General features: G+C 44.1%; 1 protein-coding gene across 1 annotated transcript in view; it reads right to left on the reverse strand.

Annotated features, from left to right (window-relative positions):
• Positions 1-3,956: 3,956 nt before the first annotated feature.
• Positions 3,957-19,776, reverse strand: part of LOC142817328 (uncharacterized) — a 121,225-nt gene continuing 105,405 nt past the window's right edge. The window contains exon 6 of the mRNA XM_075894365.1: positions 3,957-4,074. Coding sequence (XP_075750480.1) covers positions 3,974-4,074 — 101 coding nt within the window. The 3' untranslated portion in view covers positions 3,957-3,973. The remainder of the gene's footprint in view (positions 4,075-19,776) is intronic.

Below are 19,776 nucleotides of genomic sequence, written 5' to 3' on the forward strand. Positions count from 1 at the left end.
TTCAGACGTTGGAGATGCGTGGAGAAATCCGGAGCAAAGACAATGACATCGTCGAGGTAACACAAGCACGTGTACCATTTCAAGTTGCGCAGAACGGTGTCCATCATGCGCTCAAAGGTCGCAGGTGCATTACATAGACCAAACGGCATGACGTTGAACTCGTACCAGCCGTCTGGCGTGATGAAGGCGGTCTTTGGTCGAGCGTCGTCAGCCATGGGTACTTGCAGGTACCCCGAGCGCAGATCGAGAGAAGAAAAAAAATCGGCTCCATGAAGGCTGTCAATCGCGTCATCGATGCGTGGCAGTGGATAAACATCCTTGCGAGTGATCTTATTGAGCCGTCTGTAGTCCACACAGAACCGCACAGAACCGTCTTTCTTCGCAACAAGAACAACAGGAGACGCCCATGGACTGTCCGAGGGCCGAATAACATCGCGTCGGAGCATATCGTCAACCTGATCATTAATTACTCGACGTTCAGCAGGTGACACGCGATATGGACGTTGCCGTAAAGGTGGATGGGCACCAGTGTCGATGCGATGCGTAACAACGGACGTGCGACCGAGAGAACTTCGCCCGACATCGAAAGAAGAACGATATTCTTGCAACAGGTCCAGAAGTTGGGAACGCTGTACGGCCGTAAGGTTGTCAGCGATGGAGGGGCCAAATACATCAGCAGATGACGAATCAGAAGTGGAAACAGCATTGATGGTACACGACCTGGGACCGCGCGTGTCATCGGGTACGTCCAGGACTTGTGCGTCGTCGACTGGTTCCACTCTGCCGAGACATTCCCCTCGAAGCAAGTTAACAGCGTACGAGGACGGGTTGGTTACAAAAATAGCAGTGTGGCCCTGGTTGACCTGCACGGTCGCGAAAGGTACTAGCAACCCTTTCCTGCTGCAAGCGTGGTCAGATGGCGAAACAAGTCCAATGGTGTCGGAGAGACCAGCGCAGTAGACAGACACAGCTGTCGTCGAGTTTGGAGGCACTGTTGTATCGTCTTTCGTTAGAATCTTGCTCAGTGTCGGGGGACTGTCTTCTGGCGTCAAATGCAAGAAGGGTGAGAGCTCAATTTCGGCGGCGGCACAATGGATGACGGCGTCATGGCGGGAGAGAAAGTCCCATCCCAGTATGACGTCATGAGAGCATGCCTGAATGATGATGAACTGGGCGACATACAGAACGTCCTGGATGACAACGCGAGCTGTGCACCCTGCTGTAGGATGAATGCGGTGCAAACTTGCAGTACGGAGGGATAACCCAGAAAGCGGCGTCGTCACTTTTCGAAGTAAGCGGCAGAGTTTTTCGTCCATAACTGATACGGCAGCTCCAGTGTCAATAAGAGCCGATGCACAAACACCGTCCACAAACACGTCAATGACATTCTAGGGGCTGCTCTGAGAGCTTTCACATTGCGATAGCGTCGCAGTCCTTGCCTCGGGGACTGCGACGACTAGTTTTCCCGCTCATGAGCTGCCGCACTTGGCCGCATGGGGGACAGGGAACGACGTCGTGGAGACGGCGATCGTCGAGATGGACCTGGGCGAGATCGAGGTCGCATAGACGGCGGTTCTTCGCGATAAAGACGGCTGAGTTGGCCAGCAACAGGTGAAGAAATTGGAGCCGGCTGTACGCGATGGCAATAACGGGCCACGTGACCGGCGTAACCGCACGCAAAGCAGATGGGCCGGTTGTCGGGTGTGCGCCATCTGTTCACCGGGGTAGGCCTCACCCATGTCGCAAGGGCTGATGGACGGAACGGTGGCTGCATGGTGGACTGAAGCTGAGGCTGAGGCGTTACGTCAACATACGTAGCGGGCACACCCGCTGCAAAGGACGGAGGTCGAGCTGCAGCTGGAACGACTTGGGGCGGCCTGGCGACCACTTGCGCGTAACTCAGGGGCGCAGGAGCCGGAGGCTGTGGGGGGTGGTACGCAGGCATTACCTCCGCTATTTCGTGTTCAATCGCTCGACGGATGGGAGGGAGAAGGGTAGTAGTCGATTGTTGAACAGTCGGTTGGTGGGCGAAGGGCAGAAGCGAGAACTGACGCGCGATTTCCTCACGGATGAAGGACTTTAGGTCTGCCATCAACGCCACTTGGTCACAACTGGCCTCCAAGCCAGCAAGCGTTGCAGCTCGTGGTGGGGAGCGTCGGGTTATCGAACGCTGCCGGCGGAGCTCCTCGTAGCTCTGGCACAGTGTGATGACCTCAGCCACTGTGCCGGGGTTTTTGGCGAGCAGCATCGTGAAGGCATCATCGTCAATGCCTTCCATGATGTTCCGGATCTTGTCAGACTCGGACATGGTGGGATTAGATTTGTTGGATAGGTCCAGGACGTCTTCAATATAGCTGGTGAATGACTCACCAGCCTCCTGAGCACGTTCACGCAAGCGCTGCTCGGCTTGTAGCTTGCGAACAGCAGGACGGCCGAAGACGTTGATGATTGCGGTCTTGAAATCGGACCAGGTGGCAAAATCGGACGCGTGGTTGTTATACCACAAACTGGCAACACCCGTAAGGTAGAATACCAAGTTGGTCAGCTTGCCGTCCTCGTCCCATTTGTTGAGGACGCTCACGCGCTCGTAAATAGCGAGCCAGTCCTCCACGTCAGTGCCATCAGCGCCAGTGAAGATGGGTGGATCGCGGATTCTGGGGACACCGGGACAAGGGGTGGCATTGGAGGAGGCGTTTGCTGAGAAGCGTCGTGGTACATAGTAGATGGCAGGGTACGTGATCGTAGCTCCAAAGGCATAGACAGGGATCGCAGCACTCTCCACCAAATTGTTAAGGCGTTTACTAGCCGGCAACGAGCGAGAATATATAATGGCGACAGTCACAGCCAAGCACGGGCTCTCAGCGCGAGCGGCGTCCTTGTTGGGTAGCCCCACTAGAAGGTACTCAAGAGTTCGACCCATTTCAGCGTTCGGAGGCTTCGCTACAATATATATATATATATATATATATATATATATATATATATATATATATATATATATATATATATATATATATATATATATATATATATATATATATATATATATAAGGGAAAGAAGTGTATACCTAAGGGCTCGTTTTTTCGTGTTTTGACACATTATTAATGAGATCTAACAGACAGTAATGCCAAGGAATGTACAGGGGAAGTTATTAGAACCAATGGATTGTAAATAAGAAGAAAGAAAAGTGGGTGAAAAAAATACCCAGCCGTGAGGAGGAAACGAACCTACGACCTTCGAATAGAGCATCGAACGCGTTATATGTATATATATATATATATATATATATATATACATATATATATATATATATATATATATATATATATATATATATATATATATATATATATATATATATATATATATATATATATATATATATATATATATCAGCTGCATCTTTCTTTATGTACCCAAAAATCGCATTGGTCTTTGCAGGTACGGGTCCCATTCTCCCCTTTGGCGGGACTGCCTATCTCCACTATTTAAAAGCAAATGTTTGAAGTTCTCATATAGAGTCTCACCTTCCAAAGAATTTCTGAGATGTGTTAATATGAACCCATGTGCTAAGCTGTCAAAGGTGTGTTACGGTAAAACCTGATTGGTCTATAATAAGCGCGAAGTGTAAGTCGGTGAACCGAGGATCAATCTTTCAGCATTTCGGTTCAGTTGTTAATTCAGTACTTTTTTGCTCATACTTCAGCACAAGAAGAAAGTATATTTACTTAACTTCTGTGCATGGAGTATTTTTGTTATATTACCATTACAAACAAACTAAATTGCATTTGTGCGCTTACTTTTTACGCCACTAAAGTTTGTCTGCACGCTCACCTCAAGCGTGATGCTGCTCAAGTCGATTAAAAGAACGCAAGCTATAATAACGAGAAAAGACAAGTGTAGAAAAAAACTCTCACACTAAAACGGCGTAAGGCAGTAAATAGTTACTCCGACATGAAGAAAAGAAATTGTTCAGGTTTTCATTCCGTTCCTGCGATGCCGCAGGTGATACGTCTGTGTAGCCGTACGCTGTATTGCTCGGGCCTCAGGGTCCTTCATCATCTGTGTTTCCCCTGCAAGCGAAAAAAAAAAACAGACGTAAAATTCGTCACAGTTGTGTGCAATATCTAATAAGTACTCTTCAAAAAACATACTTACATTGTATTAGTGCTGTACTACATATCAGAAGGAAATACGACACAGACGTAAAGACAAAGGTTGGCGCCAAACTTCCAACTTCCGAAGAATCGGCAGATCCCACGTACATTGGCAATGGATGATATGCGAAGCATGAATGAGAAATGTTGATATGTCACTTTAAAATCAGAACAACGTTAAGAGGTGGAGGTTAAATTACGCCGTACATGACTTCCGTGTCATGATATTATGTTTAGATATGTCGTTTACTTTTGGCATCTATTCACGTCACGTAGTACCAAATTTAGTATATGTGGAGCTAGCGAAATGGCCGCGAGCACGCTATCAGCGTGGTATGTTGTCATGTTCTAACATGACACGCGTGTACGATTGCCATGTTTTGCACCAGTCATATATTTCGTCATTCATTTACGTTACGTAACACCGAATTTGGTATATGTGGAGCCAGCGAAACGGCCACGAGCGCATCATGAAGGGCTCATTATACTCTAATGTAGCGTTGTCGCGCACGCACGCTGGGCACAGTGACGCTACATTAGCAAAACACGAGCACTCCATAGTCTGACGTCAGGCGCGACCAGCGTCCGTCGGCGCGGCCCGACGGCAACCAGCGCGAAATGCAACATGCTGCATTTTCGCCCCGATGCCATAGAGTAGCATTACTCTATGCCGATGCGTTTCCCATTCACAGCACCACGTCTCGCTTCTTTCGTGACGGAGGGACGCCGAACGCGCTGAAACGCGCATGCGTCAAAGCAACACAGCGCGGCGCGCGCCTTCGAGTATATGGCAGGACTGGCGCCTGGCGTTGTCAGCGTGACGTGACGAAATGAACGCCGGCCAGAACGCGCACCGGGCCATGTCGAAACGTATTGGCGCCTTGACTGTGGCATGTAGTCATGTTCACACACAACACGCATCTCAAGAATATTATGTTTGCACCAGTCACGTATCTTGGTCATCCATTGTTGTCACGTAATAGTAGATTTGGCATATGTGAAGCTAGCGAAACGGCCGTGAGCGCATCATAAAGTAGCATGTAGTCATGTTGTTACAAGACACGCATCTCATGTTTATCATGTTTGCGCCAGTATCATACCTTCGTCGTCCATTCACGCCCCGTAATACCAAATTTGGTATAACTGAAAATAGCAAAACGGCCACCAGCGCATCTTGAGCGTGGCATGTACTCATGTTGTTACATGACACGCATCTCAAGATTATTATGTTTGGAACAGTCACATACCTTCTTCATCCATTCACGTATTATAGTACCAAATTGGCTATGTCTGACGCTAGCGAAACGGCCGCGAGCGCATCGTGAGCGTAACATGTAGTCATGTTGTTACAGGACACGCATGTCATGATTTTAATATTAGGGTCTGTCGCTTGTGTTTGCCGTGCAGTCATGTCATACCAAACCAGTTTCGCAACATGTCATGTGAACGAAAGCGCCGTAAGAGCTGCAGGACCATGAAATGTAAATCATGACATTCATGACATACATGTCAAGTTTTTCGTGTCATGACTAGTCAAATATGTTCTTCATACAGTCATGTAATGCCATACCAAGTTTGGTATTGATACCATTATTGAAACGGCCAGGAGAGCTAAAAGTCATAGGCGGCTAGATAGATAGTTAGATAGATAGATAGATAGATAGATAGATAGATAGATAGATAGATAGATAGATAGATAGATAGATAGATAGATAGATAGATACGCTCAAAGCCGCCGAGGTTCACTAAGAAAACCTTCGCATTTAAGATTGTGCTGGTGTGGTTTCACAGGCTTGAGTTGGAAGTTTAGCGCCTACTTTCTCTTCACTTCTGTGTCGTATTTCCTTCTTATATATAGTACAGTGCTTATGCAACCTAACCTGTGCTACAACACTTGTGGACGTCAGAAAATGGTTTTAGCTTACTTTCTGGCACGGTCTCTCTATATATAATGTGGTTGCGTTTTCTACATACACCTAGTTATTCTCGTCCTTTCAACGAACAGCACGTTAGCTCCACCTATTTCCATTTGCACGCGGAATCGCAATCCAAATTTCAAAACATTTTCTCATCATCTTTTTTTTTCATTTTTTCCCGGAGCCCTTCTTTTCAACCTTAACCTTCAATTTCAGTCGTTGGTAAAGCAACACAACTCATGAAGAACTCAAGAGCCTCGCCGCTTTGTGACCGTGGAAAACTAGGGAAGGTCTTTTTTTTTTAATATAACCTAGAGCTTTTTCTCCCTACACACCCACTTTCCTGTTAACACCATCGGATGCCTACTAACACTACCTCGGCCACTGCCATGTTAAGTGACGTATATGCATGAACTGAAAACGGGAAGACACCAATCTTTTCTCTACGTCTTTTAATATCGGAGGTGTGCCAGTGAGGTAAAAAAAGGTGGAGGGGGAGGGTGTCATATAGTGGACGTATGCTAGTTGCCGTCGTAGGTCCTCGAAGGAATCCACCAGTCCAGTTGACTGCGTATACTATGCATCCTGGAGTTCAGTCGCATGTTCAGCGATTTTATTCGCCCCCACACGTTTAGGTGAGTTGCAATGCAAGCTTCAATATCGCCACAGTCATTCGGGAAGCGTTCTTTCGCTGCTTCCTTTAAGGCCTACGCACGGAGGACTTTTGCTATCGATAGCCGAAACTAGACGGCGCGCTCCGAGCTAACTCGCTGCGGTCAGTCGCAGAGGCTAGCACGTGCTGGGAATGCACAGCTCAGACTTGCCGTGGTACCTTCTCAAGTCACTCCATGGTACCTATGATATGGATACATCGTGGTAGGCATATAGCATAGGTCTGGTGATTTCCACTTTTCATAAAAAGAGGCGCAAGCCGCTCCATGGTCTGCCCATTTCTATTGCTCGGGAAAGCACCACCATGGTTATACAAAACTTCTTGTTTTCTTTTAATTTTCGATGGCGTCGAGAAAGGAGTAGGAGACCTGAACATCGCATTGCACGTGCATGTGCAATTTTGCCTTCACACGGAAGGCTCGGCCACATGATCGCCGTTTGTCCGGAAAAAAATAAATTACACATATCTTATTCTTTGGTGCAAAAATTGCCTGGGAAACGTTTTCAATACACATGCTGGCCATCCCGGCACCTGCAAATAATTAAACTTGTGCAGCTTTGCTGAGGGCATCATAATTCATGCTATACTGCTTTTGGCACTTAGCTCTAATCGATAACACAGTAGCAATAATAATAATAATAATAATAATAATAATAATAATAATAATAATAATAATAATAATAATAATAATAATAATAATAATAATAGGCTCAGAAACAGAAAAAATTGTTCAAAATATAAAAACACAAGCTCGAAATTACATTAAATAGCAAGTACCCACGCACTCTTAGGACAGACCATAAAATATACAAAAAAGAAAAAGAAAATTGGTGCAATGGCCAACCCATGAGAAGAATCTTAAGGTGAAATAATTGTAAGCTGCAGACAAAGAGAAAAAAAATAAAATACTGATGCACCTGCTTTTGTCGCTCGGGGAGGCATGAAAGAGCTCATAACATAGCCTGTTTTTTTGTTACTTCGAGGCATGAAATGAATATTTGAAAGTATAGCTTCCACGGATGTTAATCTGCAGAAAATATTGAAAAAAAAAATTCCCACCGCTCAGCCCATCCCCTGCATTAACTATTAGTAGCACCAAAGAAAAGATTGACATGTGCAACCACACGAGTGAGAGGCTCGCATAGGGATCAACTTACATGTCTCACAGGAGAAACTGAACAATAGGACGGACTTGGTCATATATGCATAAGAATGCTGTCCGTGCCAATGTCAACCAAAGAGTTAGAATTTACTGCCTAGGACGCTGGAAGTCTGTTGTGGTGTGGTCATGGTGTCTCTTAAAAGTATGAATTCCGGGTGCGTGTTCTTTTCGTGCCACCACGTCGTCAACATTCACTGTTGTGTTTGCGGCATAACTTGGTGACAGTATTAATTGTGGGGTTTAACGTTCCAAACCGACAATATGAAATCAGTGTACTGACTGCTATGAACCATTTCAACTCAACTTGGTATGCAGAACCATTCTCTTTACGCAAGCACCGAACGCGATTCGACATAGCCATGGTAAGTAGGTATATCAAGCAAATCGCGAACCTCACTGACGAGATTTTAAATGCGCCAAATAAACAGGCAAACGCGACTGATAAGAAAATAAGCAAATTGATGTTTTGTACACACTACTTCGGCTCCGGTTTGCAAGAACAGAGTAAATATTGTGTTCAATTTCTGCAGTTGCTCAGAAGTTACCGAAATCAGCCGAAAACAAGTGATTGCCGTTGCTTTATTACTGGACGGGAATTGGCGTTTTATATGAAAGAGTGCTTACACACATCGTAGGGAAATGAGGTTCATAATTTTCGCCATTGTAGGGATCATGTAAAGTTAGTCAACTGTAAGTGTTGCCGCTTTTTTGTGCACTTTCACCAAGTTTGGGCTATATAAGGTTTGGGAAAGGCGTGGCGTATTTCTAGTGAAGTGGCACCCTGTAAATTGCGCCAGAGAAAGCGTTGGGATTCCTCGATAATGCCTCCCCTGCTCTCCTCTTAACAACTAGGAGTGCCCAATCCCCTTGCCGAAATAACCAAGGCTCAGCACACGTCACGGATGGCACGCCTATCCATCACCGAATAGGGCAGAGATATTGTCGTCAAGCTCGGTCTGAATACCACACCGGAAAAGGACAACGTTATCAAGTTACCTAAAGCCGTTCTAGTATCAATTACAATGCTCCCCTTCCAAAGAAACGCACACCCGATCCACAATCCCGGAAGAAGACTCGCCCGCCCCAGAGACCTCGCGGCAGACGCCGTAAGGTTTCTCGACTGGAGAGCTTTCGTGGATGTGGCGCACATACCGGAAAAGCACGCCCACTCGGTAGTAGTAATCGACGGAGACGGAAGAAAGCACAACCGACTCACTCTTTTCACCGAGAAGCCAGAAGTAGATGAACAAGCATAGATAGCTCTAGCTCTCACACACTCGAGCTTCATCACAATATATAGCTACTCTAGAGCAACCACTCAAGCTTTTTCAAAGGGGGAGATAGATCAGACGACGCCGCGAATAATAGGCAGACCCTATCGTATGGTTATCGGTACAAGTGGGCAGGCAGCTTAGGGGGCAGCCTGTGGAATCTCGACGAGACGCAGACGAGGCCGCGCGAGCACTCATCGGCCGCGTCACTCCGGTTTCCTCCACTACAATGCACATTAGGGAGGACTATTCACTCTTAACGAAATCACGAAGCACTTTTATCTAGGCCGGCAAGGGTTACCCTTCCCGGATAAAAAATTGACGCACAGCCAGTCCATCACGTTACGCGTGCTCTCCTCAGCCTCTGGTGCATGAAGCATATAGATCTAGACTACGACGGACGACATGCGTGTGAACAGTGTCTTGAAAGCGTAGATTTCAACCATATGCTCTGCAGTTGTGCATCGAGTGGCATTTACGCTATAAGAACACGGATATGAGGAATATAACAGAGGTCGAGATGTATACGTTCGGAAAAACTACTGAAGGTGAAGATGGCTGTGACTTTTGGATATTTTAGGTGAACTAATGTTTTTTTTTTGACGCGCCAAAGAACTTGCGTCATTTAGTGTTATCATTTTGACAAATAGCACTTTCGCTTATTTTGTGTCTCGCTAATGCAACTGGCAGACGCGACAATACAGGCCGCTGGGTCTTGGCGCTGGCTGACAAAATGAACATTTTCTTTGTAGTTACAAATATATACGCTTTTTTTCTGATAGAGGAATAACGAGTATGCGGAAAAGCGGGAACCCCTACGAATTAATTGCGAAAGGTCCATGAATGTGCAAAGAAATCTACGGAGTGGTCCTAAATTATTCAATTGAACCGTCGTATAAGCGCGCCGTCAGCTGCACTAACCGATAAAGAGAGCAATTAACTCCGCGTTTCCACTTTGCATATTCACGGACTAAACGAGATGGCTGCGAGGGGATTACTTTTTTTTTCTTTTTTCATTTCTTCCTTACAGAAGCGTATTTATTGGTACTTGCGAAATAAAACACGCATGTTTATTGAACCAGCGCAGAGTCCCGTCTGACTTTCTTGTCCTGTTTTCCCATATTGTTTTCTATAACGAAACTATCAGTTCCCACTTCCCAGGTTTCTAAATTAGCCCCTATTTTTGTATTTAGATGCACAGTCACGCCGACCTTAGCCTGCACATCCTTCGAAGAACAGATCGTGTGCCCCGAGGCAAGTGTTTGCTGATGCCAGCAATCTTACAAGAAAATATTCATGACAAAAAGAGCCCCGAAGAGGAAGAAACTTAACAAATTTTGCCATTAATGAAACCTCTTAAAACACTTGAAAAATTGTCACTTAGGTATGCAAAGAAGTTGGAAGAATTCCTTTAGTGTTTTGTACAGCGAAAATATGCGCAATTATGAACAAAAGTGCATATATACTTCCTTTATATTGTCCCCAGGGTAGTTATACTCGATTCAGTTGAGTAAACATTCTCCAGTGCATGATTAACATTGTTTGTTGAATCCGTCTATATACTATGACTTCAACACTCGTCTACAATTCATTCCCTGTAAAACTTTCCAGGACACCAAAAAGAGTGATAAAGAAACCTTGGGTTTATCATGCTTTTTACCACAGAATAAGAGAAAAAAATAAAATGTATGAGGCTTTTGTGGTTAGTAGAAGCCCTGAGTGTTTTTCAGAGTACAAGAAGGTGCAAAACAAGCTTAACTCAGACCTAAAAAAAACAAAGGATAACTACTATCAAAATCTGTTCGCACACCGCCAAACAAACTCAAAGAAAGTGTGGCGATCAATCAGTGAAATCGCTGGAAGGATTACAACACGAATAGTTCTCGAAGAACTGGTGATTATTGATCGCGTCATAACAGGTGCAGCTATGCCTCACACAGTAAATGAATATTTCGTGAATGCGGGAAAACATGCTAGTGTAAATGTAGATAGTGAGTTGTCAGTGCAGGCTTTTAATCCTTTATCAAACACTATAATTTTTTGGGCAATTACTACGCAAGATTACGCAATTACTCAGCACACTGCCAAATGACGTCTCAGCGGGATATGATGAAATAAAAGCGGAACCAGTCAAGCATGTCGCTAGTACAATAGCACCAATTCTACCTTACATAATGAACTTGACGTTTGAAAAAGGCATAGGCCCAGATTGCTTAAATATTGCAAGGGCGACTCCATCTACAAGGGAAGAAATGAAAATCAAGTTTCCTAATATAGACCTTTTTCAGTCTTACCACTCTTTTCGAAAATATTTGGATGGACCGTAAACGAGAGACTGATGAAATTTCTAGACAAATAGAGTATCATATCTAACTCCCAGTATGGGTTTTTAAAGGACAGTCCACAGAACATGGATTGCTTCATGTAATACCTGTGTCCCACGGGCGCGCAAATGGTCTTTTAAGTAAGCGGTCTTTTACGAAGTTGCAAAAATTTTAACAAAGATGTGTTGCGGCCCAGACACACGGCACCAACGATCCCTTTTTCGTGCGTTCGTTCGAAGACGCTAGCGAAAGCGTGGCGCTAGCAGTTAAAAGAGAAGCAATGAAAATTAAACGATGTATCACGATGTACAAATTAAAGACTTGTTGCACTGCTCGTTTTTTCAAATAAATTTAAGAATAACAGATGAAGAAACACAAATGTGAAAGTTTGTTGCACTAGTTAAGGAAGCATTCCCATAACTAGTGACGTGCAAAAGTCCGTCTGGCACCACTGGGCTTTTATTTACCGTGTTTGTTTTTGGCTGCTCTCAACTGCTCTCGACAGGTTCGAGGGAACTGTACCTCACCTCGGTGAGCAGAACTTCAAGCAATCTTTTCGAGTGTACCCGTCCACCTTTCGTTTCATTGTGGAGAGCTTGCGCACAGAGCTCAAAAGACAGTGCACCAGCATGCGTGAAACCATCACTCCTGAGAAGCGAGTCGGCATTGCCCTATACAAGCTTGACCATTTGAATGATGGGCAAACACAGGACTGCCACGCTTTCCTCGCTTGTGCGAAATGACGCGAGACCGAGCGTCACCACGTGATATTGCCGACGCATTGTCGCTGCTTACGAGAGTAGAAAAGGAAATAACCATTAAAAGAGTTCATTACACCTTCTGCAGGATATGAAATTTGTTTTTACAAAGAGTTTTGGTGACAAAAAAATAAGCATTCGATATTTTTTTCCCACCACTCGAAAATTGCTGGCGCCCACTGGTCTCAAGGCTACTCATTCGGAGCCGTAAAAAAGATCGACGAACTCCGTTTACGAAAAAGACCACTTCTGAAAAGGAGTTCGCTCTGTGCCGTGTGTCTGCTGTCAGGAACTCCTTTTCGAAAAAAGACCGCTTACTTAAAAGACTTTTAAGTGCCCGTGTGACAGGGGTATAAAAGAAAAAAACATTGAAGCAATTGAGCAAAAGTATTATACACGAGGATAATTTTTTGGCCTACGAAGGGCCTTTGATTCTGTCCATCACAAAGTGCTGTTGTAGAAGCTTCAACATTACGGAATAAGGGCCATTCCATTAAACTAATGACATATTATTAACGTAATTGATACCAATTTACAGCAATAAGTAACTTTTCATTTAGCCGAATAAATGTCACAACAAGATTACCACAGGACTCAATACTCGGGCCGATTTCATTCCTGCTGTATATCAATGATATAGCCAGTATAGGTATTAAAGAAGACTTCGTAATTTATGCAGATGACACCAATGTATTACTTACTGAAACAGACATAAAGCTGTTGAAAACAATGACAAACTCCCGTGTAGAAGAATCAACTATATCGCTAAGTCATAATAAAATGCAGGTAAATGTGAATAAGACACTGTACATATTATTTGCATCACCAAACAGGCTGAATATAGGCGACATAGCAGTTAAAGGTAAATCCACTCAAAGTACACGAAATAAGCCACAGAAAATTTTAGGAGTCTGGTACCACAAAAACATGACATGGAATACGCACATTTCACACTTGACAGCACACAAAGCCAGAACCATAGGTTGCATTAGGAAAATTAGCTCCTTAATACCACTGTGGATAATTATAAAAACAACTTGACTACTCATTAGTGTATTCAAAACTGACATATACTGTACTCTAGTTTGGAGAACAACTATGAACGCCAATTACAATAGGTTGTTAGGTTTACAAGAAAGGGTACTGCGTATATTTGAAAATTATATAGGAGACATACACTACTTACGCACACGAGAATACTTCATAAAGTACAGCATATTAAAGCCTAACCAGATATACTTATATAAATGATGCAGTGTATACTCAATAAAATGCCTTTTAAAAAACATTTACACTGAAACAGACGGATAAAAGTTCAGGAATATTCAGCGTCGATTGCCTAAAGTGAGAATGAACTGGGGAAAGCAGACATTACATTACCGAATTCCGCATCTTCTAAATAAATACAAAGGTATTGCCTGCTGGACTGATTCCGCGAAAACAATGAAACATAAATTGAAGACACATCTCATTACCACTGAAGTCGGTGATTAACTGTTTATGTACTATTTTAAGTTGCTAGCTATTTGTTTACAGCAATTTCATACGTGTTCTACGTTTCTGTAACATTTTCTGTAACACTGTGGCTCTGTAGCACTGTATTTCTGTAACAGTGTAGCAATCACCCCTGCCGTAGCGTCTCATTACCGGATCTTTTTGTACATAAATAATTTTTGTATTTGTTTGGTTTTTAGCGTTACTGTTTTGCTTTATGTATTGCGTACCTGCTCCGAATTCTGGGGGACAGAGGCCACCATCAGGCGATTAAAGCCTTCAGCCTCTGTCTCCTCAGGACAGACGTGCAATGAAGCTGATTTGAATTGAACTGAAATGGCAAATGAGCATTCGTAAACGTGATGACAACTAAGATAATTATACTGCGGAGGAAATATATATTAGCCCCAAGAAACGCGACAAGCGACATGCGAATTCTACAAGCGACTGGGCGAACAAAAACACCCAAGTCTGCTTATTACGAGCGGAACTGGCCACTCTGCCTAGTACCTTTCAAAAGGCGCTCTGTGAAAGGTGGGCGGTAGTTTTCTATTTCGGCTAACACCGTGTACTAGCGATTCATTTTACAAATCAATGCACCGGCGCGCCTATTTTATGAGCGTTTCTTTCACGTCGACATCACGGTTGAGAATGTCCTTTAAGCGCAGTAAATGAAGCTCTAAATAGATTTATTACTCAGGCCGTCACCACCTGTCTCCACCCTGGGTCTTTGCTAACTGTGAAGTGGAGGTATAGCGCCATCGCAACAGGCAGGCTTGCCGTTGGTGACTAATTTGCGCCAAACTTGCTACTTTTGGATCCCGTCTAGCAACAAACATTTTCGGTAGGCGCCATGACTACGGTTACTTTCCAATAAAACAGCATGTTACGTTCCAATAAAACAGCAAGCAAATTTGAACAATAATCACTGTTAGCAATATTTTCTGTCATGTTGACCTATGGCTGCAAATGTCCTTCCCCCGCCAACGGGCTAGTGCGTGCCGAGGCACTCAACCAGTGTCCCTGAACATTTTCAGACGAAGGAACGTGCAAATGCATGGAAATGTGTGGTTATATAGCACTCTTAGCACCAGATCATATTGAAGAAACACAAAGCGTCAAGAGATATCAACAAAAAGAAAACAGCGCTGGGCTGTTTTCAGATCAGATGTCGCAACTTGAATCTGGAGTGTTAGTCTGACTTTCAAGGGGAAAAAAATAAGCAGCATAAACGTTTATTTTCCCTGCTGTGTTGTTCGCCTGAAATTATTTTCGCGGAAACTCTATCGTAGGCAAACTGTAGGCTGGGGTACCGAAAGCATAATAAACAGTTAGTTTATTCTCAACATACCTGTGGCTTGGAGAATATGATAGAATGAACAATGTCGTGCAGGTTACACTCCGTTTTTCTTTACTCAATATTAGGTTATCCACTTTTCAATACTTATCTGCACATAACATCACCTTTTATTTCAATTTAGCTACAGATGAGGTTGGCATGAATACTTTGGCTACTTTTAGCTTCAGTTCTGGCTCCTTTCTAGTTTTTGCCAGTGACTAGCCTGCCATCGTTATCCCTACACAATAAACCGGTTTGCACCCTCAGGGGTGCTTTCCGTGCACACAACGAACAACGTACAATAGGGGAGTTTTTATAAACCAGAACACCGATATTATTGGTGTTTTGGTTGCAAAGAAGCCAAGACAGAGGTGTTGTGATTCGTCGAGGTACATTTCTTAGGGTGTTAGAGACACGAAAAGCACCCTCAAATGTGCAAACTGTGCAGCTTCGCTGATTTCGCCAAACCTTACAAACACATTTCTACGCGCCGTTTTCCAACTATTGATGTTCTGGCAATTATATAGGGGTTTTTGATGATCAGACATTTATGATATACAGCAATGTGCTCTTTTCTTCGTGAAACTTGTCAATTCACGAGGCACCATTTTTCATTATTGCCTTTAAGTTGCTGAACGTATGAGCATCGTTGTTGCCTGAAGCAATGGAAGTGCAGCTCTCCTGAACTCGCAGATGAAAGTCCCATTCTCGACATGAAAAAAAGAAGACAGCTGCGAGTAACATTGCGCGATGACGTAGAAGTAAAGAAAATGTTCTGGCACGCACATGTCAAGCTTCTCTCGCCTCCTTTATCTTGATAAGGGCTACTAATTCTTCTCTCACAGTAGAGCACTTGTAGTTTGCAAGTGTGTTCATGTGGCAAAAAAAAAGACTATTATTAAAGTAGGTACGTGCTAGTCGCGGCAAATCTCAAGGAACTCTAGAGCTAAACAGGCTTTCCTGTTTCTCTTCAGCTTCCTTTTTTAAAGGGCCACTCACCAGGCCCCATACCGAATTTTAGTTAGACAGTGGAAGTTGTTGGGTGTCCGATGAGGAACGTTTTGCCACAAAAATTTTTCGAATTGGTTCATTACGAGCGGAGAAAAAAGGTTTTTTGAAGCGGCGCGAAACGAGGGTGAGAGGAGGCGAACTCGATACCCTTGCCGCTCCTCCGCGTAGCCTTCGCAAGCCGAATCTCTCCCCACCCTCTCCGGCATCCGACCAAGATGTGATGTGCGCATGACGTGTCCGAACAAGCCCAGCCCCCGTGCATGCGAGCGGCGTTGTTTGTTGAATTGTATTGGATAAATTTTTATTTGGTCCTCCAAAACACAGATCACTGTGTTGCGGGCAGCTCCCACGTGGGGACTGAGATTCCAAGCTCCTCAGCCGCCTCGCGGGCTTCGGCATTGTTTGTTGACCAGCGTTATTTTGTGGTCTTCTGTCTGTTTCTGCGGGATTGTTTGGAAACGCTGGCTTAGACGCGGCGGAGTAGATGAGCACAATGAGTGCCCGAACGCGTAGGAGCGTTCCACGGTGGTCGTATGCTCAATGCGCTCACCGCGGGGACCCGAACGCATGCGAAACGCTGGCACATTAGCCAGCATCTCGTAGCATTTCACGGGAAAAAATATAAGAGAAACGCGCACAATTCTTTATTGCGTCTCGATATTTATTTCATGTTTTATTCATCTATTAAAGCAACAAATACACAAACTACGCATGTTGTGTTAACTTTTGCCATGTCACGTGGTGTACTGTTGACAACGTCAGAGCAGAGTCGTCTACGTAGAGAACCAACGTCACTGCATTGCCGTGTACGTAGGGCCATTCCTACGCCCACGTCATGCCCTCATTCTCTACGCGTGCGCCGGCAGAGGGGAGGAGGGCAGCTTTCTTCTTGAAATTCGACCCATTTTCGCTGCGCATAGCGTCCCAAATTTTGGCAGACGTGATCATGGTCGCCTCGTCTACGCATTGCGCTTGTCAGCTGAAAATTGTCAAACCTGGTGAGTGGCCCTTTAAAGACGACAGTCTTTCTTGGGGATTTTCGACGAAAAAGTTTTCGTTTGCCTGTCTGTCTACACCTAACGGTACCCTAAACGGCACCAAAGTGACCTAACGATACTCCAAATGGCCGACTCCATCCGCAGCGCCCATCAGTATTGCTAAGGTTCAGCGTTCATACTTGTGCGATTGTCAATTTAAAAGCCATTATTGCGCTAATCTGAGGCACCATAACGAGACGTCGTTATTATGTATGAGTATTTTTTTACTAGAAAAGGCATATATAAGTAATTTTAGGATCGTAGTCTTTATAACGCTGCGCTGGCCATGCAACGCTTGCCCGAAACAGCAAGTCTTTCCAACGCTTTGCTAAGACGACACGGTGGTGGCACCCACCCGTCGCCTTGCGTTCTACACCTTGGGGGATTCGCTCGGAGGATTTCAAGCTGGACGGTTGTGCCCTCGCGATCTCCGACTTCAGCGTAGCTCCCGCCGACTGGTTCGCCCTCCGCGGTCTCCTGACGCCGTGCAGCTCTCGCATTGTGGCACCCCGCCCTTGGACTGCTTCGACCGGATCCCCACTTTCCTATCTCCTTCTTTTTTCCTCTCGTTGGCTGGCGGCTTCTTCTCCGTCTATTTTCCTTCTATTCTTCTTATCCCTCCTTCCTTCTCCCTATATCTTTTATTCCCCATATCCCATTCCTCTGCTGACCTGTTGAGGTGTCCTCGTAAGGAGAGACAGTTACGGGTCGGCACCTTTCTTTTCTTTTCTTCTGATATAACCACTTATATATATATTCTACACCTTATCACCTCAGAGACGGGCGCGCATGGCATGCGCCCCGTTTTCCAGGATAACAGCCAGATAGCGCTCATGTCTCACTTTTTACGTTACTTGACGCGCTCGGTCGCCTCCACTGCATGCTCGAGGCACTCTAACGCAGCGCCTCCAGAATACCATTCAACAATTTTCTTGCACAGAACATCAAATAAACGTTTTGTTCACTCTTTCCAGACGCAATACTATCGCCTTTCGATGACATTTGCGGTGTCACATGGAGATACGGGGCCAATTTTTTTGTCACCGCTCTTTGTTTTTCTCTCTTCCAGCTTTGTCTTTTTTTCTGTATGTATTCCTATCTACTTCAATCTGTCTACTATTTTTTTGTTAATATACTACTGCTTTCTATCTGTTTTTATTTCTATCTATATTTTTGTTCGTTTTAGTCAGTTTTCTTTATCTTCTATTTTGTGCTTGCTTCCTTCTTAGTTTCTGTTTTTATGCGTTGTTTTGCATGAATTAGGTGAAGCGAGAAAGTTAAGTGCTCCGCTCCCAATGTCATCAACAAGAGGCTCGATAAGCAAGAGGCAGAAAAATTATCCTTGGTGCAAGCATGTGCTAAATATGATGCAGATGTGACTATAGTTGGCTTTTTGCCTGCGTTCCTCCAAGATGTGACAGCGTTCGACAGCCCAGGCCCCTAATCTGTTCCACACTTCGAGGGAAGAAGACACTACGGTTGATGTATATATTATTGTCTGGTGCTCCCGTATTTTGATGAGTGTAGGACCAACGGCAGCACTGTCATATTACCTTTTAATGGAAATTAGGCACGTAGTAATTTGATCGTCAGGCAATTTCGATGGGCACACGTATTCCACGGCACAAGATTTCCAGAATAATGATTCTTCATATGATCGTTCTCATTAAGTGACGAGTATATGTAATGTTTCGCAAACCTAGACATGTGCTCTGACAAAGAAGGCAAGTTACTGCGGTCAGTCATATGGCTTTTCTTTATGTGCTTCGTGCTGCGCGAAATGGCAAGTAACGAGTCTGTACCATGTTAGAAGCGTGCCGAATGTCATGTTTACATTTCCCTGATCCACACCTGATCCAAATGAGTTGCGCCGAAATGATGTCCTATTAGAAGATAAAATAACGCGCGCATGTTTTGTATATTCTGAGAATGTTTAGCTTTTTTTATAATATATGCAAAAGCTTGTGTATATTATATTTCAATGAGTGCAACCACAATAACACTTGTGAAAAGCTGTTTTCTATGCAATATTTTATGCATGAAATACACAAGGTCAATACAAGCTGCATGAAATTATCAAAGACTGAAAAGCTTTAACACAGCTGCACAGTTTGCTGAACTTTGCCGTGGAATATCCCGGAGCAAAAAAAAAGGATTGAAGAATTCTTCTACGTGTAACGGTGTAATGGTGCTACTGCCTCCAACTTCTCAATACAAATATTCCCGCTTACGGCAGTCACTGATCAGTTACGTAATAAATCTTAGTTAATTCGTTCAATGACAGCCAGAATTATTGAATCACTTTGTGTACTCCGGGATACACGAGTTATCTACAAAAGTGTGCTTCACAGTGCTGAATTTTAAACAAACCATAAAGGTTAACTTTGAAAACCCATCATATATATATATATATATATATATATATATATATATATATATATATATATATATATATATATATATATATAAATATATATATATATATATATATATGTGTGTGTGTGTGTGTGTGTGTGTGTGTGTGTGTGTGTGTGTGTGCGTGCGCGTGCGTGCGTGCGTGCGTGCGCGCGTGTGTGTGTGTGTGTGCGTGCGTGCGTGCGTGTGTGTGTGTGTGTGTGTTTGTGTGTGTGTGT

Source organism: Rhipicephalus microplus, chromosome 5 (genome assembly GCF_043290135.1).
Source record: "Rhipicephalus microplus isolate Deutch F79 chromosome 5, USDA_Rmic, whole genome shotgun sequence".
In the NCBI taxonomy this organism is placed as follows: Eukaryota; Metazoa; Arthropoda; class Arachnida; order Ixodida; family Ixodidae; genus Rhipicephalus; species Rhipicephalus microplus.